The sequence below is a fragment of the Pleurodeles waltl genome, chromosome 7 (genome assembly GCF_031143425.1).
Source record: "Pleurodeles waltl isolate 20211129_DDA chromosome 7, aPleWal1.hap1.20221129, whole genome shotgun sequence".
Lineage (NCBI taxonomy): Eukaryota > Metazoa > Chordata > Amphibia > Caudata > Salamandridae > Pleurodeles > Pleurodeles waltl.
In genome coordinates, this window is record NC_090446.1 from 1,381,205,074 (window position 1) to 1,381,227,478 (window position 22,405).

General features: G+C 43.0%; 1 protein-coding gene across 1 annotated transcript in view; it reads right to left on the minus strand.

Annotated features, from left to right (window-relative positions):
- Positions 1–22,405, minus strand: part of LOC138246366 (testicular acid phosphatase homolog) — an 82,325-nt gene that overhangs the window by 11,192 nt on the left and 48,728 nt on the right. The window contains exons 8-9 of the mRNA XM_069200912.1: positions 22,127–22,209; positions 4,320–4,426 (exon numbers count right to left, since the gene is read on the minus strand). Of these exons, the coding sequence (XP_069057013.1) occupies positions 4,320–4,426; positions 22,127–22,209 (190 nt within the window). The remainder of the gene's footprint in view (positions 1–4,319; positions 4,427–22,126; positions 22,210–22,405) is intronic.

Sequence of the window (22,405 nt, forward strand, 5' to 3'; positions counted from 1 at the left end):
TTTCAGATGTAATCAATCAGTGAGAAGATGCATGCTGTGCATGTAAGTGTTTCATAAAAACTCCCAACATAACACATCACAACAGAACCTGATCCTGCTGGTCACAAAGCCTAGTGCCCCAGTGTGTGATGTCACAGGATCCTTCTGTGCACCTTGACTTTTGCTCATGCTGTAGCACTTTACCCTGATTGCCCCTTGGACCCCTTTGTAATGTTGCACAACACAGATGATCACTTTAGCTGTTAGCTCCCTAGTGGATGCCATGTCAGCCTTTGTGGTGAACTTGACTTTGACCCACACTAAGGGCCATATGTACGAACACATTTTCCCATTGACACAGAATGGGAAAAATCCTTTGATACATCTGGCCCTAAATTATGTCATGTGATCTCACTGGTCACTTGTCCAAAGGACGTCTGTTTGTGAAGTAACATAAAACGTCTTGACACAATGCAATATAGTTCTCCTATGTGGTCATAACAATGCACTGTCGCATTGCCCTTTGATAGCTGCCAAGGTCATCATATTAACACAGGTCACATTGCTTTGCTATGTGATGTGACCTAGTCCTGCTAGTCACATTGCCATTTGACCCTTCTGTATGGATCCCATTGTGTGATGCTGCATGATCCTGGTTTGTAAACTCCCCTTTGTCCACACGTGGTATGTGACATAGCCCGGCTGGCCAGACAGCTTCAAAACCCCACTTTGCAAAGTCCCATTATCTTCCTGGACACACTGCCCACCATGTTCCCTCTATGTTTTCTAATTAACCTGCTGGTCACATTGTCCTTTAATATTACTGCTGACGTCACAAACTGTGTTACTTATAATTGCCCCTTACCTATGTGATGTCAGTCAAATGAACTTGCTGGTCACACTGCCATAACATGACATGATAGGACCATTTGCTGCTGATGTGTGGAATCCTACAGTTCTGCTAATCACAGTGCACACTGACTCTGCACCCCACATCTCACGCCAGCGGGATGTCTTATAATCCATTAGTCACTGTGCCCCCAAATTCCCCCGTCCCATCATGAAATGCTACAAGATGCTGCTGGTCCCTGCCTCACCTAGGGATATTGCGTGATCACACTCGGATGACCACGGTATGTGGAGTTGCATGACCCTGCAGTGCACAATCACCGATGACGCTGATGGGCAATGTTAAATCTGGTGGGTGGTTACTGCCCAGATAACCCACATTTGTGAAGTGGAACGATCCAGCTTGCCCTTTGGTAATCAGACTAACCTGACCCCTAACCCCCAATGTTGGGCTGTTATCCATTTTACACAAGTATTCAATTTTCGTAAATTTTATTTTATTTAACAGTTTATACAGTGTGGGTGCACTAATTCGTATTAATGTGCTTTCCATAATGAGAACAATTTGCAATCGCACATCATTCGGAAATTAGTGACAGTGGTAAGGTGTGCAGCCATCTTTGTAGGAATCTTAAGAGTGAAGGAACCAACCGGATCCTCAGCACTAGCGGAAATGGTCAGAAAAAAGAACTGGCGACGTGGAAGCGGGTGGAGTGGAGGAAGGAAGTGGGAAGTGAAAGGTGCAGCATGAAATTGGCCTAAGGAAATGTGTACTGCCAGAGGCGACTAGCCTCAGCTCAGGGACTATTTGAGTAAATTAGTTTTCAGTCCCTGGGAGAGTAGGGTTGGTTGTACTCTCGAGTATCTGGGCGACGGGGTCCAGACACTGGTTGCTGCCCCCATGACAGACTGTTTCAAGGCTTGAGATGGACTGAATTTGTGTGTCTCAGGCTGTAGACAGCCTTGACTGCTTGAGGTGCATTTGCTGTTGGATATGGTCAGTTTATAACATAACAACATTTGATCACTTGCATGGCATAATTAGCCATCTGATCCTGACCTTGGTCTTAGCTTCCAGGGGTAACCAAACAAGCACTGGCAAAACGTGGTCGAATTTGCTTGGATACCGTGCTTAATTTGTAAATAAAAACGTGCCAGTGCTCAAAGCCCTCCTCTTAAACCCGCGGCTGCTGCAATTAAATGTGGGAACGCTGAATACTGAGGCAGCCTAATCCTGAAGCCATCTCGGGCCTCTTCAATCTATGTAAAGCCACTCCCTGCCCCTTCAGCTCACTCTTGCAGCTTTCTACTTTCTCCCTTTGTGATGCTTTTTCATTTTTTACTTCCTCCGTCTTTCCCATATGTGTCTTGTGCTCGCAGCAAATGCTTGAGGCAGAACAATAAGCCCCGGCCCTCAAAAATAAGTGCTGGTGCTCAGCACCGGAAACAACAAGCACAAATTAAGCACTGCTTGGATATGATATCATTCTTGCTTGGAGGATTGCCTGGGTTGGTGCAAGGGAGGAGCGTGCGGTTTCTGTAGTCTAGCCACGAGAGTACTAGGACGAGGATAGTACTGAGCAGCTGCTTTTATTAAATTTTTGAGACAGTTTTATTTGCTCTAGCAAATGTAAGTGGAATTGTGCTGAGTGAACCAGCTTGTTTATTTGTGGTATTACTGATAGGGAGTTGTCTAGGGTGATTCCTAGTTATTTAATCACAGATGATAGTGACGGAAAAGCCATACACCCTGGATTGTTTAATCACATCAGGGTCAAGTTTTGGCATTAGCTGATAAGATATTCAGGGCCTGATTTATACTTTTTTAGCGCCGCATTTGCATCATTTTTTGACGCAAAAGCGGCGTAAGCTTATAAAATATAATTGAATTTTGTAAGTTTGCGCTGCTTTTGCGTCAAAATAAGACGCAAATATGGCGCTAAAAAAGTATAAATCAGGCCCCCAGTCTTTTGTGGCTTTAGCATTAGGAAATGTTCTGATCTCCAACGTTGTAGATTTGTACATCTTCTTTTCCACAAAATGTGTAAAACATCTGCCTGTGGCACCCTCATTACCTGGTTTTAACAACACTGGTCTCCTGCTTCCATTGTATATATCCCTAGATCCCCCACTCTCTGTATTCCAACATGGAATCCCCAAATCCTCTGTAGGTACGCATGCAACAACTACATATGCCATCCAGACCAAGGACCCCCAAATGCTGTGTAATGATTCAAAGGACCATCAGCATCTTTATTAAGGTCAACGATTATGCATGCTCTGTAATATGACTTGTAATATGATTTGAGACACCCACAGCTATATTGAAATGTATAATCCTCCCTGTTATTGGAATTGGACTTCCAAGTTGACTTTACCCTCTTAATGCAGGCAGAGGACCCTCAGAAAGTCTGTGTGGGCCATAGACCCTCTGTACACTAGCCTGAGAATCTCATCCTAAGTATCCAGGGCTGGTAACTTCACACCCAGGGTGCCACGTCACATGACCTCTCACATACTCTGGTTTTAGAACCTCAAAATTCATGCTTGAGACCTTTACAACCTCTACAACCATGCCTTGACCACTTATAACAAACTCAGATCTATTTACCTCTTTACTCAAGCTTAACACCCTAACACTTTGTATCCAGGTCTGAGACCCTCACGCCCTCCGTGTCCAGTCCTGGAAACCTCTCACCCGGTGTAATCATGTCTGGTTACCTCACACTTTGTATTCATTTCTGCGAATATCCCACCCTCTGCATTCAAGCTTGGAACTCTCATGCCCTCTGCTGTCTTCCTGGGAAACACACACCCTCTATATTCAGGCCTGGCACCCTCACATCCTAGGAACTCAGGCGTTGCCACTGTCCTCGATACTCACACACTGTACCAATACCTCCGTTTATTTGCAGGAATCTGTGTTGTTTGTTGTGTATGGACTTGACTCTTGTTGGTTGAACTTCTGTGCAGTGTTAAGTAGATGTGCAGCAATGTATTCATAAAGTTTATCAGTCCCCTGATCCTGAGAGCAGATCAATACAGCTCTTCCACTCCATAAATGAAACATAAACAAAAGATTTAGCATAGAAAGCAGGGAAACTGCCTTCAATTGATGCAGTAAATCGTGCAAAGACCAGTCCCTGCTTTGATAATTTACACTAGTTGTGACAACTAATCCTTGCAGTGCTAACCAACCTGTGCTGTAAGGACCAATCTCTGCTGTGATTACATACACCTGCTGTGGTGACCTATTCCTACAGGGAGGAGCGCCCTCTGCTGGAACCAGCTAAACCTTCGAGCTACCCTATCCATGCTGGTGGCCTTTCACTTCTGTGACAACATATTTGTGCAACAGTTCCTCCCGGAGACATTCCTGTGGGACGTGCTACTAGTCACTCATCTTTCCTATGACGACTCATGCCTGCTATAAGGACTTGTTCCCTGCGATGCTGCCTTGCCCCTTCCCCCCGGGAGAGATATCAACATACCCATCAGTCTCCTCGTAGAACTCGAAAATGTGGCAGGCGGCGTAGGGAGGGTGGCGCCCGTTGAATACCTTGAGAGCCCCCTGCAGGGCGATGATGGTACTGTCATGCTAGGAGGAGAGAGAGAGAAAAATACATCAGATTTGGAAACAACATTACATTGGGCGACATGAGATAATAGTCGATGTTAATAATCTCGATTTGAAGCCTTTGTTATATTTGTTGGACTGTAGTTTGTAAAGTGTGGATGCATGATTCTTTCTTTTAGGAGAATTGTTAAAAAAGCAGAAACAGCATGTCTTTATGACAGGGGTGTCCTATGCGAGTCCAGGAGGGCCCGATGCATGTCAAATTTTCAGAGTACACTGAAAATATAAGTGAGTTCCTTTTATATTCAATGTATTAAAATGTATTTTCCGTCGCTGCCCGTCCTTTAGGGCGGAGGGGCCACGTCCCCCCACCTTTTTCCCCTCATGAAGAGTGCCGGTCAGGCTGAGCAAAGGTCAGCCTGACAGACACTCTTCATGTTCAGATCAGGCAGCCAGGAGTGAGACCTGCGCGATTTGCGCAGATTCTATTTCAGGACCAGAGGCTCTGATTCTGCTTTCTCTTTCTTTACTGTCTCAACACAGCAGCCAATCAAAAGACAGTAAAACAAAAAACATCAAAACCCATGATGCTTTACAAGTCACATGTATCAATCACCACCCGAGACCCCTGTTCATATAATCGTGACCTCTAAAATCACTTCTTCTTTCTTTGCTGCTCCGCAGTAGATAAGTACTCACTTGCTTTACTTGCTTTTTCGAATGTTATACAGTTTTGTGCATGCTATTTGTTCATTCTTGACTTGAAAGCAAAGCGATTCAGCTCGCTTAATTGTATATTTTAAGCGCTTCGCGGTGTTGGTAATTTTTCTTCAGCTTCTTGCCGTCTCAGCCCTATCGTGGAGTGGGAGCGGGAGCGGTCTACGCGACTAGGGCGTGGTCTTATTTTTATTTCTATCACCCTTGTGGCATCGCGCTGCAGCGTTACGAGCCAATCTTATCAGAGTTTTCCTCTGGGAGATCAGCTCGTGTTTCTGGATCGCGTGTGACGGGAGGCCACCCTCTATCTTTCTATTGTGCTCCCTATACGCCTAGTTTGCATTTAGAACGTGGGCAGTAATAATTTAAAGAGGCTTTGCCTAGAGTGCATTGTTTTTGGCTACAGGCTGCTCCCTCCACATTTTATTGGGCTTTTCAGCCTGTCAGGGGATTTTGCACTCCCCTTATATTAATATCCTGTATTTCTTTGAATTTAATTGTGTAATATATATATATATATATATATATATATATATATGGGATAGGAAAATGGCTCAATGGGATGAACATGAATCAGGTTATTATCCTGAGGAGACTGGAAATCAATTAGAGAATAACCTGGTGGAAGCCCCTGATGACATGGTTCAACAGTCTGTCAATGTTTCCCTTGTCAGGGCTTTAGGACCTTTTTCTGGCCAACTTTTTGATTACGCCCGCACCCAGGGCTGGCTACAGGAATCCTAACTTCAGAACAAAGGGTCTAAATCTAAATCAAAATCTAAAAATTTGGATAAGGGAATAGATTCTGTGTCAGGGGATGTCCATGCTGACGCATTTGAGAAACTCTGACGTAAGCATGCTAGTGAACATAACTATAGCATGAAAAAAGACCCCCCATCTTCGTCAAATAAAAATTCCTCTTTGGATGATTCCGATGACTCTGAGGCTCCAGGATCCAGCAAGACACCCAAAAAGCAAGCTTGCCCTCTCAGGTTCCTAGATTTTGACCCTACAGAATTTGTTCACCCTAGGGCGTCCAATTGGGTTCCTTCCCCAGAAGTTGTGAAGTATGTTCAATCCAATATTCGTAGGAGCTTCGATAAAGAGGTGTGATCCTGCCTTTGGGCAGAATGCCTTAGATCGGATCTGGACCTTAAGGTTACAGACACTCCAGAAGTAGACCCTACCATGGTCACCTTCAAGAAAAAGTTTGCTAGAGACCCAAAAAAGGGTCTAGATAGGTCTTGCCGTAACTGCCAAGATAAGTTACTTGATATGTCTGGCCCTTTGACAAAAATTCTAGATATTGCCTTCCACACCAAGGAAACAGGGACACTGATGTTCTGGTTGGTTGGGCTCAAAGAACTGTTTGTCAACTGAGCAATACGAATTTCACAATTTATTTTGAACGCAGAAAGTCTATACTCATGCGTATTGACCCTAAACTAAATGATTTAGCCACTTCAGAGGCAGGTCCTTCAGCGTATGGATTACTTTTTGGTCCTTCCTTTATTAAAGAACTGGCTAAGTTCTGTTCTACTTTTTCCTTCCTCGACAAGGCACAGATGTCCCTTAAAAAGGTTTTTAAACGAAGAGTTTTTCTCAGGGCCGGTCGTTATGGAGGGCGAATGCCCGAACGAAGTCCTCAGAACTACTACCACAGAGGGAGAGGAGGTTGGTACGGAGAACAATCTGTCTCTACTTTCTAACACACCCGCTCCAGAGGAGGACGCTCCAGGTTTTGTAGAGGGCACCAAAGGGGACAGCAAGAACCAATTCAGGAAGCTGGTTACCCAGGTAAGCATTATACCTCATTCTCAAGTACTTCTTGGGGCAGAGTGGGATTGTTTCTGGACAATTCGAAAAAGATTTCTGGGGATCCTTGGATTCTTCAGAAGGTCATGGGTTTCCGTTTGGAGTTTATCAGTACTCCGAAACAATTGAAACCCCCTCTTCAAATGTGTTTTTCTCTTGCAGATCAGACCTTATAGATTTCGAAGTTCAAGCTCTGATCGACAAAGGGGCATTAAGGTTTTCTTCCCCCTCACCCTTCGGCTTTATCAGCCCCATTTTCGTAGTAGACAAGAAAGGCGGGGTCATCGCCTGGTACTAAATCCAAAAGATTTACATTTTTGGATCTTATACAGACACTTCAAAATGGAAGGGATTCACATGTTGAGAGATATTCTATTAGAAGGCGACTGGATGGTCCACCTAGACCTAAAGGATGCCTATCTTTCTATTCCCATTTTTCACCCACTTAGGAGGTATTTACAATTCCTGTGGAAGGGCCACTGTCTGGAGTTCAATATGCTACCTTTTGGTCTGTCGTTAGCCCCCTGGTGCTTCACAAAGCAGATGAGACCAGTGGTGGAATCTCTTCGTGCCAAAGGGGTACGTATGATCATATATTTGGACGACATATAATTGATGGCTCAGGATGTACAGATTCTCCTGACTCATTTAGATTGGACCATTCATCTCTTACAGGATCTGGGTTTCCTTATCAATGTGCAGACGTCACTGTTAAATCCGTCTCAGGAGATAGACTTCCTGGGTTTCAGGATAGACTCTGTCCTCTCTCAGTTTATTCTTCCTTCTCAGAAAATTCGCAACCTCAAGAGGGAATTCAAGTCTGCATTAGTCAGCCCGGTGTGTCATTGAGGAAGATTGCCAGGTTAAAGACTCAAGATTCAACACTTGCAGAAGGGTCTGAGTTATTCGGACCTGATTCTGTTAAACGACAAGGTGAAGTCAGAGATTCATTGGTGGAAGCTTGGAATGGCAGGGCCATATTTGGTTCTTACCCAAAGGTGGTGATTGAATCAGATGCCAACTGTTGGGGCTGGGGAGCCTGTTGGTGTTCTTTGGTGACAGGGGGTCGATGGTCGAGTTTGGAGCAGAATCTTCACATTAATTGTTTGGAACTTCTAGTGGGCTCACTTGTCATAAAGAGTCTAGCCCCTCAGAAGACGGACTGCTGAATATTATTGAAGAGGGACAATATATCAGCAGTTCGGTATGTCAACAAATTGGGGGGGACAATGTACAGGATTCTGGCAGAAATTGCCAAGGACTTCTTGCATTACTGCCTCAGTCATCATCTGGGTGTCCTAGCGGATTATCTTCCGGGTGTTCAGAACACAATAGCGGACTGGAATTCCAGATTTTTGAGGGATTCCAGCGATTGGAAACTGGATCCAATGATTTTTCTCCAGATAATCAGAGAGTGGGGCCCTTGCGACGTGGATCAATTTGCGTCACGCATCAACTCTCAAGTCACAAAATGTTTCCGCTGGCATCCGGACCCTCTGGCAACAGATGCTTTTCTTCAGGATTGGATGCAGTTTTGGGGGCATGCTTTTCCACCATTTCTGATGATTTCCAGGGTTCTCTCTCATAAACGACAACAGTAAGTAGAGATTGTTTTGGTGACCCCATTCTGGAGAGCTCAGCCGTGGTTCCCGGTTGCTCTAAATTTAGCTTGCGCTCCTCTGCTTCTCATTCCTCCTTGTCAGGATCTTCTGATGAGTCCGGAGGGCCTTCAACATCCACTGATCTTGTCAGAGAAACTGGTATTGATGGTTTGAATTCCCCAGGCCTTTCGCAGCCAGCTGCAAATTTCATCAATCAGGCTTGGGCAACAGGCACTCGTAAGAGATACTCCTCAGCCTGGCGCAGATGGAGTAGTTGGTGTGACGGAAGGGGTTTCGATCCCGTGGAGTCGGACATTGAGTTGATTGTGAATTTTTTAGCTGAACTCACGAGTTCAGGTTTGGCATATAAAACGATTAATAATTTCAGATCAGCCATCTCTGCTGGACATGTATACATTGAAGGGGAACATCCTCTGGTTTATACAGTTTTGAAAGGTATCAGTTTGTTAAATCTTCCTCAAGCTTGATATTCTGCTTTATGGGATGTGAATGTCATTCTGAGGTTTTTAGATGCTTGACCTTCTAATAGGTGTCTTTCTCGGAAACAGATTTCAGCAAAATTGACTATGTTGCTATTTCTGATTTGCTGTAAAAGGGTATCAGACGTCAGAGCTTTGGATCTGGCTGGGAGAGTTTATTCTCCTGAGGGTGTTACTTTTACCATTACCAGAAGGACTAAGACTAATTGCAGGTCAGTAACTTATCTAATGTTTCCTGATAATCCAAAATGATGTGTAGTTCAATGTTTGAAAGATTATGAAGTGGTTACGGGTGAATTCAGGCAAGATGCTAGAGGTCAATTATTAATGTCTTTACAGAAACCATTTAAGGTGGTTTCGTCAGCTACATTATGTCGATGGATGGAGTGGTTAATGAATGAGGCTGGTATAGATACCAAACTATTTGGGGCTCATTCAGCAAGAGGAGCCATGGCTTCCAAGACATATGCTTTAGGTTCTCGTTTAGAGGACATTATGAGGGCAGCAGATTGTTTCATCTGAGTCTACTTTTAGTAATGGATGTGCATGCATGTGTGAAGGAATGAGTGTGAGTGTGCTTCCCGCCCTCCTCCCTCCTAAAATTACTGTCTGCCACTGTGTACTTTTATTCTGGTTAGCAGAAAAATCTTCGTAGCTGTTACGGTTCCGTGCAATGCCCTCGATTAACAATTGTAAGAAAGTGCCAATGATCCTTCACGTGTAATGCAATCATAATTGAGTTGGTAGGATGAAGCTTGGATCTACCTGTCTATTTGTACATGTTATGTTTCCTACTGACCTGCTCCACGTTAAAGGTCTGTTGAATTGGAACAGCAGCTTCAATGTTTTAAACTAATACAAACCTGACAACTGCCTGGGCAGCAGAGGGAAACAGACAGCTTAGATTTACAAACCAAAGGAGCTGATTCAGAAGGGCATTTTGGAGTACATAAAGTACTGCTCTTGTAGTATGCTTTTAAATACTCTTACTTGGCTTTGTGATTTGGCCCCGAAATGTCCAATTCCCTCTTAGTAAAAGTGCAAAAATGGTGCAGTCCTTTCTACTTGCACTAACTGTATATAAATATACCCAGGGGCATAACTTCGGGGGTGGGGGATGGAGGGTGTCTGGGGTGTTACACCCCCAACACATGTATTTTCTGGTAAATATTTAGGTACAGGTGCTTTTCATTCGGGTATGGTGAGATGTCTGTCAGATTTCACCAGAATGTTTTACGTGCACACAGACAAAACTGCACACACACTTTCTTCCTGTCTGTTTTGAAAGTCTTCAAAAATGTTGATTATTTTACAAAATATTGTGTTTTCTCTCACTTAGTACCCCTACCAACCCATATTCATCCCCCTTTCCACTGTCCCATTAGCCCCTCTCATGCACCCTGGTTGTCATATAATGTACATTATATGCCAGAGTGACTGTAGGAAAATTTGATGCTCACACTCACACCATCTTACCAACCAAGTTATGCCCCTGAATATACCCAGAATATCCCAACTTTATTCTCATTTGAGATGTTATGGGGCCAATTCACAAAGACTTGTAAAAGTACGTAAAAACGTACTTCACGAGTACTATTTAACATGCTTTATAAATGATTTTGTGAATATGCCAGTTGATGTTGTGGGACATCAGGGCCTTCTTGTGGCAACAAAGGACACCTGTGATGTTTGACAATTCAGACATCTTGCACTTTGTTGAGGATGCTGCCACACACTAGCCTTTAACACTTTATATGAGTACTACCACATTTCAAGACTAAGGACTGGTACCTGGAATAATATCCAAAAGTCAAAAAGTGTATGTGGGCTGAATTGAGCAAGCAAAGTTCTGGTGAGTTATCTGAGAGTTAGGAAGATCAAATCAGTGGTGTAACAAAGGCCCCCATAGCCCCGCGGTGCAGGTGTGGTGGGGGGACGTGATCCAGGGGGCTCCCTCAGCACAGAACCCTGGCATTAGAGCTCCTGAGTGAGTCTGGAGGGGGCCACTCCATGTCCTGTGCAGTGGGACCCCCTCAAGTTTCATTACACCACTGGCTCAAATCACACATCTCGGCTATCAAGGATTAGAAAGATGTCATGTGCACAAAGATACAGATCTAGCTTTGTTATTCTCAGTCTCTTTATTCCGCTGTATTTAGCATCCAACCTGCCCAGTGGAACTCTTACCTGGACAATATCCATCTTCTGTCTTTGCTGCATTGATAAGCCAATAGAGGATAGTGATATGGAGAAAGTTATTTTGTCCATGCTCAAAAACATAATTCCTGGTATGGATAGAATTCTTAATCAAGGCACATCAGTAGTGTTGGACCTAGTGGATCTCATTGCTGTCTTCTACACTGCCTCCCATGCCTTTCTCTTTAGATGTATGCATGATCTTGTCATCTGTCTTAATGCCCTTAAATAGCTCAAATCTTTTTTATATAACAGAATCGAAACAGTTAACTTGCCTTCTTTTTCTTTTGATATCACCATAATCATATTTGGAGCCAATTAGGGGCCTGCCAGAGTCTCTTCAACATATATATGACTCCTCTTGCAGATATCATCGAATTGTTCGGATTCAGTATTGTTTCCCAACCGGATGATATCTACATTATTGTCTCTATTACCGAAAAAATTAACAAGACTATGGCTACTTTCATGGCATTATTTTCCAAGTAGCTGGCTGGATGAATGACAACTGTCTTAAGTTTAATTGGTACAAGACAGAGGTCATTTGGTTCAGAAAATCCACTTCTATTAGGTCTGAGGCTTAGTGGCTCAACGATTTGGGCAATTTGACTATTCCCACGAACTCAGCCAGGTACCTTGGTATCTTCTGAGACAGAAATCCTTTCCTGGTGGATGAAGACACTTCTGTCCCTTCTGCTTGCTCCAGCACCCTCAGAATGCTCCCTAAGGTGTTCAAGTGCCTCCCTATTAACTCCCAAACATTTTTCACCAAAACCCTGATCATCAGCAGTCTAGATTATGGCGACGCTCCAGATGCTGGCGTTCCGGATTATGATCAGGAGTCCGCAGACTGTTCAGAATACAGCAACCTACCTGGTTCTCAACCTTCCAGCATGTACATTGATGTCTTCCCATCTTAAGGCCTTTTACTGGCGTTCTATGAACAAATGTGCTATCTTTATATTACTGTGCCACACACACAAAGCACTACATAGTACTGGGCCACACTACCTGTCTAGCCTTCTAAAGTGCTTAGCTCCAACACACTTCAGATAGCTACATTTCCACATATCTGCTATACAAGAATTGGTGAAGGTCTTTTTCCTTTCTGGCAGCCAATTAACGAAACCTTTCCCTTCATCTGTGACTGGCTGACAACTTTTCCACTTTTTAAAAGAAATTGAAGACTTGACTGTTTTGACAACAGTGCATTTAGGAACCCCCTATCTAGAGAACACATCAGTGAGAAACTTTATCTCAGTCTCAACATCTGGAATCTCACCTTAATCCAACTCAATCAGCAATTCACCAGAACCACAGAATAATAATGTTTTCTCTTGGCTACATGCAAGGTTTCTAAAAAATCAATCCCCATCTTTTCCTGTGGTTCACTTGGCAGCTCACTTACCCCACAGGTGTCTTACTAGAACTCAAATTCTTATCCGAAAGCTTGCAAACATCACACTCCTGCAGTGGCGGCTGGTAAATTTAGGAGGGAGGGGGGCGGGACACACATGCACACTCACACTTACTCACTCATTAATTAATTAATTCAAACACACACACATCCATTCACAGCACTCATTATCAAATATTGCAAACATACACGCACGCACGCTTGCACCAAACATTCATTTTAAAAAACACACACACTTACCTTCAGCTCTGCCTTGGAGGTCCCAGGAGAGTTGGGACTGCTGCCTTCAATCATTGGCTTACCTTAGGTCAGCCAATGAGGGAAAGCAGCAGTCCCAACTTCGTCCCAGATTGGGATGGGGTCAGTGAGACTGCTGACCCCATCCCACTCTCTGACAAGGTGTCACTGATTGACACTCGCCCTGGGCGCTTCAGGGCTTAAACCTGAAGCACCCAGGTCGAAGTCAATGGGTGATGCTTCCCCTTGTCACTGAGGGGGAGGGCCTCGAGGTACCTTTGCTGAGCTGAGGAGGCCACGTCCATAGAAGCTGTGACCTCTTCAGCCTTCAGCCAAGCAAAGGCAGTCAGGACCCAGCACAAATCGCGCATGTCTAGCTCTTGGCTGCCTGATCTGAAAATGAAGTGTCTGTCAGGCTGACCTTTGCTCAGCCTGACACTCTTCTTGAGGGGCAAAAGGTGGCAGTGGTGTGGCCCCTCAGCTCCAATGGACGGGCTGCGGCTGCCCTCCTGAATATTGTAGACCATCTTTCTGTCCATCATAGGCCACCAGTGAGAAACTCATAACTCTCTCTTACTCAGGGTCATGCTCGAATATCCCACATGCACATCTCAAAAAGTTTATTCTTCACACTTGTGAGGGAAGCAGATTTATCACCCTTCTTCTAGTACCACTAATAGTGAGAGGTGAGGACACGAACAGTAACAGGACAGCGAAATCTGCTACACTCAAGGAAAATAAAGCACCCTAGAGTTCATTTTACATGCTTAGCACATAAGCAATAGTATAAGCTAGTAGTTTTAGTAGTAAAATGTGTAGATTGTTTTCTTTTGTTGAAGAATAACCATACACAGCATCCTGCAAAACACAAATGTATCATTCAGTGTTTTCTGCTGTTAATCGCATTAGAGCTTAGAAGAGGTTTTCTGTTTCCTTTTTGTAAAATTGATTCAATGTTGATATATGACAGAAACAAATGTATGGACAGTGGTGAAGACATGCTTTCTGGGCTGATGGTGGATCTTCACGATGGCGCCATGCAGATGCAATTGTATCACGTTGTTATTGAGTAGTCCATTCCTCTCAAGATGGCAGCAAACATAAGTATAAAATTCATCCTTGATAGCCTGTCAATGTGGTCCTCTATTTCTATTTCACAAGATGGTGGCACGTCACTCCTGCATGCCGACATCACATTCAAGTTCCTACCTGTCAATCTGTAAGAAGATCTAACTGATTCTCCTCCTATTTATCTTTTAAAAGTGTTCAACCTTCTACGTTGATTTTATACCTAGTTTCCTGAGACAGCTGGACCCTTCCATAGTACTCTATAGTATTTTTCTTCCTCCTTGTACATCAGTGTAGTGATCTGTGGTGTAATTGATAATGTTTTATTGTCTCAGTCAAAAATAGAAGGAAGGAACAGTTTATTCCAGGAAAGCGACAGGTGGAGGAAGCAGTTTAGGGAGCTGTGTGTCTGTTATAAAAAGGCTTCTCACGATTCCTCCAACTTCGTTGCGGTCATTTCAAATTGGCAGTAAAGTCGTCTAGCTCCCCACTGAAATACCTTCACTTATCCCTTCTGATGTTAAGGAGTTTCAATTGGGAGCTAAATGTTCTGTTACTGACAGAGGAAAATTTGAAGATAATTTAACTTATAGGAATATATCTACCAAAGAGGAAGTACACATTTTAAAAGGAGAATTCCCTGGTCCTTGCCTACTGAGTAATGTTACTGCTCAAGTGATGGGGTTACTTCCTATGATGTTCAATATTACAACAGCACATCCTATATTAAGAAAATGTCCTACATTGTTTGAAGGTTTGAGAATATTGAAAGATAAAACCATCACTTTGCACATCAATGAAGCAGTGAAACCTGTTGCGCAAATGAACTGGAGAGTTCTGATTAATTTGCAAGCCAAAGTAGAGGAAGAAATAAATTCATTACATCAGCAAGATATCATAGAACCTGGAATTGGTTCAACAACCTAGGTGTCTGCAATAGCTGTGATTCCTAAAACGAATATAGACAAAATCAAGATTTGTGTAGATATGAGAATGCCAAAAACAGCAACTGAGAGGGAAGGATACCCAGAACCACATTTGAATGGTATGATTGCAATTTCATTTGAATGGAGCAACAGTAGGTTCCAAATTAGATCTCTGCAACGGATAACATCAATTAGAAATTGATGAATAGTCAAGATATATAATGACATTTTCTACGCACCCAGGACTGTATCATTATAAAAGATTAAAGGCCTGATTTAGAGTTTGGCAGAGGGAGTTACTCTGTCACAACATGTGACGGATATCCCATTTGGGGTATTACAATCCCATTCTAGCCAATAGAAATCGTAATATGGCGGAAGGAATATCCGTCATGTTTGTGATGGAGTAACCCATGCACCAAACTCAAAATCAGGCCCTGAATATTGGAATTTGTTTGACCAGATAATTTTCTAGAGATAATAATGAATGTAACTAGACCAGTAAAAAATCAAATGAATTATACTGATGATATATTGGTGTTTGGAAAAACACATAATGAACATCATCAGCCTTTAAAAGGGGTATGTCAAGAGCTTATGAAAGCTGGACTATCATTAAATGCAGAAAAATGTGAGTTTGACAAACCACAGCTGACGTTCTACGGACACATATTTTCAAGTAAAGGAATGAGGCCAGATCCTGTAAAAATTAATCTTTAAATTCAATAACTAGTCTGAATTTATCAGGGTTGCATTAGTTTCTAGGGAAGGATAGTTACTGTTCTCATTACATTGAGGAGTATGCCACTGTCAGCTGGCCTCTCTGTGAGTTAACAAAGAAAGGAAGAACATTCGCTTGAGATGGAAATTGCGAGTGTGCATTCAGGAGGATAAAAAATGAAATGGCTTCAGCCACAAATCTGAAACATTTTGACCCAGAGTTACATACAGAGTTGATAGTGGATGCTAGTCCTGTCGGACTAGGCACCATTTTGGTACACCACAAACCTGGATGAGAAACTCCGAGATTTGTAGTGTTGCATGCTAGTAAAAGTTTGACTGATGTAGAGAAAACGTATTCACAGCCTGAGAAAGAAAGCTTGGCTGTGGTTTGGGCTTGTAAGCATTACCATGATTTCTTTTATGAAAAACCTTTTGTAATATTCACAGACCATCAAGCATTGATGACTACTGTTGGAACCCTAAAGCAAAAATGCCACCTCGAGTTGAAAGGTGGAATATGAGGTTAATGGATTATAATTTTAAGGTTGTTCCCAGGCCAAGAAAGGAGTACAATCCAGTGGATTATTAGTCCAGACATCCAACTGAAACTCAGTGGTGGCTGGTGACATTTAACAGTGACAGGGCGTAAAAGTGCTGGAAAAGTGCTCTATGGTGAGCGAGTGAGCCCGCCGCCATTAGGGGAACTTGGGGGATGGGGGGCTCCCCCTGGAAAAAGCCTGAAAAAAGAATGAGCAAATGGTGCATTTTAAAGCACATTTGAGAAAGCAAGAAGGTTAATAAAGCAACTGCGAAAGGCTAGTTATGACACCAATAAAGAGATTTCATATGCTAATTATGTAGGTAGCTGCTTGTGCAGTTAGCGCGCCCACTCATGTCCACCACTGAGTTACAGCACATAATTGGTTATGTTTTCAATTTGCATACATATGCCAAGGAGTACGCCCAGACGTTAACACTTTAATGTGGGCCCAGTGGCATAGATCTACCCACATCTTCTATTGTGGCACGTTAGAAACCCCTTCTCTCATATAATAGACTGAGGGGGGACTATATCAGTCCCATGTTCTCTTGGTCTTTTTCTGCTACACCTGTGATGGAATGGAAGCAATCACAGCGCTTTCACTCTGAGCAAAGAATATGTTTCCCTGGCCAGTGCCAGACCAGCAAGCTGACAATAGGGACAAGTTGAGGCAGACACCCTGGGAACATGGTGTGGACAAGCTGCTGTTTGGCTGCATACCATACCCACCAACATACTTGCAACCCCACAAACCCTCCTATGCCAGCTGTTCCGCCCCAATAAACAGTGCCCAGTCCTGCTGCTTTGTGTATTTCTGCCCTAACTCAGGATGCTGGAATTAGACTGGTGAATATGCAGAGCCAGAAGTGGAGTTTGTTTACATTGGGTGGTACCTTTATTCTCAAGGGATAATAATCGTGGGTCTTCGGAGTATGCTGCAGTGTGCTTAACTCTTGCAATCCGTGCCTGCAAAGGCTGTAGTTAACTGGAACTTGGATTAAAATGGGGTATGTTAGAAAGGGAAGGTGTGGGCATTTCAGCAAAAGAATCAGTAGAATGGGCCTTTATGTACAGGTGGTTGATGGAATGTTCACTCTGAATAAGCACCATTAAGTGTGACCATGTCGCCAGAAGGGATCAGTCATATATTCACCCGGTCCGACGCACTGGATGCAAACTTTGAGCACGACAGGCGATTCGGGGTACTCTCGGCTCAACGGTGCTCCTACGGGCTTTGTACTTGCTGTGTACGACAAAGGCTCTCCTGAGGCACCGCGGGCCTACACACCTCAGAAGGAGGGAAGCAGATGGCTGTTGTTGCGCAAGTTTCCAGTGCAAATCTGGTAATAACGATAACAACATCTACTGACTAAATACACGTGTATGCTGGTATAAAATTGTATTTTATTTTCCCATGGTCACCTACTTACTGATTATTAAACTTTAAAACTTTCCTATGGAAGCTCTTTTCAAATGTGTGCCGCCTGGACAGCCTCTTGTTTTCATGTGAACAAATCTGTCTCTTTATAGGTTGAGCGTAGAAGCGCGCAAGCGCTGCTTTTTACGACGTGTTGGTATGTGTCTGGGCTTTTAACCACACCCACCGCATGCCCATCTCTATCACTCGTTCATAGGCTTGACTTTCAAAAATTCTTTGTTTTCATTGGTAACTGCTTTACGTTTGTCACTCATTAGGGCGGTTTTGTTACCGCCTTGGCCATCGACCCTGTTACATGCATAATTGCACTTTTGTTGATAACTTTGACTGCGAGCGAACTTCTTTTTCCTTTTGTCTCTCTCTCCACGCTCATGGCGGCGCTTTGATTGGCTTGCTTATGTCAGTTGTTTTATTTTTTATTTTCAGTTTGTATGGCAAGAAAAGTCCAGTTAGGAATTTACAATGCTAATAACTCTAACGCGAGCAAACGCGAAACCCATTGCATTGCAAATGCTTGTTATAGGGTTGTTGCGAAAACGTCATCGAAGTTGTGAGGGTATTCAATGTAAAATTGGAAAATATAAAAAAGTGTACGTAGGAGGTGTACCTGGGTGTTGCAGTCGTATTGGGTACAGTTTTTCTCTTCTCTTTACATAGCTTTTGAATTCATCAGCATATATGTATAACTAGGATGCTTGCCTCACGAGCACAAGTCAATGCCTTCTTGAAAATTATATTCTGAACTAGCCACAAGCAATGCAGGATTGGCATCTGCGAAGACTGTTGTTAGACCTGCCAGCTTTTTGGGGTGTCTCCCCTGTCTTTTTGCCTTCTGACCTCCTGGTTTTGGACTCTGTTGCAGTGCAGGATTGGCATCTGCAAAGACTGTGTATCCACGTGGTGCAGGGTAAAGCTGCCATTTTCGGCACCGGGAGGAATCTTCCCACATTATTCATGCCAGCGTCCTTCTATGTATATGATACAATCAGGTGTGAATATCTCCTAGAGGCAGCTTATAGTGGATGGGAGTACATCAAAAAGTTGTCATGTTACATGATGCCCCATTAAAGGCCATTCAAGGCACCATAATGTGCCCGAAGTGTAAATGTGCCAGAGAATTTTGCTTCAGCGGATGCTGAACAAAACCCTTCAATATGCCCTAATCACAGCCTTTGCAGTAAATGCAGGGCCAGAAAGGAGAAAATTAGAACTTAAAATAAAATAAGAAACATTTCCATTAGTTTAGCAGCCTTTGGAGTCACGCAGCACACATAAATCCTGAGCCATGTCAAATCAAACACCTTCTACCTAATCATCACACTACTTAACCTCCCCTACCTAGGAGCTCCAAGGCTCTGACGCCACGCCCCTTGACTTACCCCGCTGTCCCACTGGGATAAAACCAGGGCTGGATGAACAAGACACAAATGAAGAAAACATAACATTTCATGTTGTTGTGCAGTCACTGGTGTCAAGCCTGTATTTTCAGTAGTACAACTCTTAATTAAAGACTTTCTTAGTGAGTATGTAGATTCTCTCTTGATGGTTTGTTCCTCCAATGCCTTCTCTGTAAACATATTTACCTACAGCACTGTACAAACACTCTGAAGATATAAAACTGTGAAATGTTGAGTATTTGGGCATCGAAGCGCTTCCTGCATGCATTACACAAGGAGCGAAGGGAGTGCTACAGGGTCACCAAATGGCACTTGCAGAGTTTCTGAAGATTGCATTGCACACTCTACCATCAAAGCCCCCACTCATTGCCCCAGCCACCATTTAGAGTCCCAAACAAGTGAAGCAACAGCCTGGAGAGTACTGACTCGTGCTCTGAGTGTGGGCCTTCAACCATGACTTATTCCGACTGCTAGTTTCCACTCCTCTCACGCGCAATACGGTCACTAGCCCTGTGCACGAAGGGAAAAAGCAGCACCATTGCGTCACCATACAGAAACATAACCATTGACTGTGTGGCTTTAAAATGAAGCCACACAGCCATTGGTCATGTCTCTGATTATCCCTCCCCCTCGCCCCCTGAAAGCACGGCCCACTTGAGAGACCAACCAATCCAGGCTTTACTCTCATGCTTTTTATTCTTAAAATTGCATGAGAGGAAAGCAAGGATTGACTGAGTCTGGTGAGCCCAGTGCTCCAAAGGAGACCGGGGGGCTGTGCGGAGTTCTCCAAAACTCCCTAATAGAGCCCTGGTATGAGTCCTGAAGTGCACATGTCGAGTTGGCCGGAATCAGAGATCTGTCCAGCCAGACATGCGCACTGGAAAGCTGATGCCATTCATTCCAATCACCCTGTTTAGCCCTCCCTCTCCACCTTGTTACAACGCCACCACAGCGCACATCATTCACCTTCGGTTGGCACGAGCAAGACTTTTAAATTATAAAATCATCATGCATTGACACCTCACACTGGTTGGGAGGTGGGTCAATGCCCCAATGCCCTAGAAAAGGAACCGCCCCTTATGAAACCAAAGTGAAAGCAGAAACTGAGATGAAACAAGTAAATGAAGCTGAACAATACATATGTTTCATAATTAAATCAGCAATTCTTGAAATAATTTCAGAACAAGAATTAATATGCGAGTCTGCGAAAGATAACACTCTTGAAAAGACAAGGAAAATAGCTACAAATAAATGGAAACATATAAATAATAATAACATCACAAATGTTCAACCTGGAGCAATATACCTGCATTTAAAAATGTACAGGGTGAGTTAACCATAAGCTCATCTGGTAGTCTCTTGAGAGGCAACAGAATAGTTATCCCACATGCTTCACAAAAAATGTGCAATGTATTTGGCTCATGAAAGTCATAGAGGAATATCATTAACTAAAAATCTTTTGCGTGAAGAAGTTTGGTTTTCAAGACTTCACAGGGAAGTTGAAGAAATTGTAAAAGCATGTCATTTATGTTGATGTACCACAAGAGAAAGGAATGCTGAACAATTACATACGTCCAAACTTCTGGATGCTGTTCAGTACAAATTAGCATCTGATTTTTATCGACCCTTAGATTCAGGAAAATATGTGTTTGTTATAACTGATGTGTAGTCTCGATTTCCAAGTGTAAAATTGTGTCATCTATACCTACAACACTTCCCATTTTAGATGACATTTTCTCCACAAGAGGCATGCCTAATGTATTGAAAACAGATACATTGCTACCTTTCAGTGGTAGTGAGTTTTGTAAATTACTTCAGTGCATGGGAGTATTACACAGAAGAATTACTCTACTGTGGCTACACGCGAATGGGATAGAGGAAAGGTTAATGACTACCATTAAAATAGTTATTCAGGGAGCAAAACTGTCACAAATCTTCACAAATCAAGCTTTGTGTCAAGTTTTACATGATCATAGGAATACACCTCATTGATCAACAGGAAAATGCCCTTCAGAGAAGATGTTATTTGGACAAGCTAGACAAACATGACTACCACAATTAGCTCTGAAGCCTCCAAAGGAGCATGATGATATTGCAGAAAGAGATAAAATAAAGAAAGGAAAAAATGAAGCAGTATTCTGATCAAAAGAAAAGTATTCAAGATAAAAGTTATCACGCTGGAGATCTGGTATTAGTAAAAAAAACAATCAAGAAAATGCATTAGTAGATTTGATCCATCTCTATTAAAAATAACAAGATTAATGGGATCAGCGATTACTGCCCAGAATGGAAATAGAGTGGTCGTGAGGTTGGCGGCTATAAGGCTGTTGATGACACGCTAAGTGATTGTGAGTCATTTAGAAGAACAAGAACGCTCAGAAAACCACAAAGACTTATTAAAGAGTGTTAATTAATTAATGTATTTATTTATTTATTGTTTTATTTATTTAGTTTATTTAGTTTTTTGTTAAAAAAGAAAGGGGGTACATATGTAGTGATGCGTGATGTAACCAAGAATGTTTGTTGTCACAGTGAAGTATAGAATGTTTGATGTCACTGTGAAGTATAGAATGTTTTGATGTCACAGTGAAGTACAGAATGTTTGATGTCACAATGAAGTATGGAATGTTTGATGTCACAGTGAAGTATAGAATGTTTGATGTCACTGTGAAGTATAGAATGTTTTGTTCTAACGATCGCAACAGTTTATTCCAGGGAAGCGTCAGGTTGAGAAAGCAGTTTAAGGAGCTGTGTCTGTGTTACAATAAACTTCTCACGATTCCTGCAACTTTGTTGTGGGCATTAGAATCAGTCCTACTCCTTTGAGCCTGGCCACAATTTCCTAATATATTGCACTGCAGCCCACAATAGAAAGTAAATCGACAGCAGCGCTTACTGCCTTACTCTTAAATCACTCAATACATCTAAAATGACACGAACATTTTGCATACTACCTTGACATCATAATGCACGATAACATAGCACAGAAACTAGTGGGGGACATGAATACATGTAACCAGGATGTTTCATGGGTCAGGCTCTCATCAGTGTTTGCTGGCACCCAGCCTTCTCCCTGATAGCCTTAGTGGAAGGGGAACCCATAAATTCCACCCTTGCAAGGTTTAGTAGGGAAAAGGATACTTACAGCAGAATACATGATCATCTTGAGTGGGAGCGATCTCCTCACCACCTCCGAGAAGTTCCTGAGCACAGTGTCCACTAGGATCCCTGCATAAATTGGGGGGAAAGCGTGAAGGTTATGGTGCATTGTATGAAGAACCGAGTTACTGTGACTGAAAGGATGAGAAACCCTGTGCACATGCAGCCCTGTGTCCAAGACAGACGCCTAACAGTCTCTGTTTGAGAGGCCACCACAGTTTGAGTCAAAGAGCTGCTCACCGCTTGTGTCCAAGGCTGAGACCTA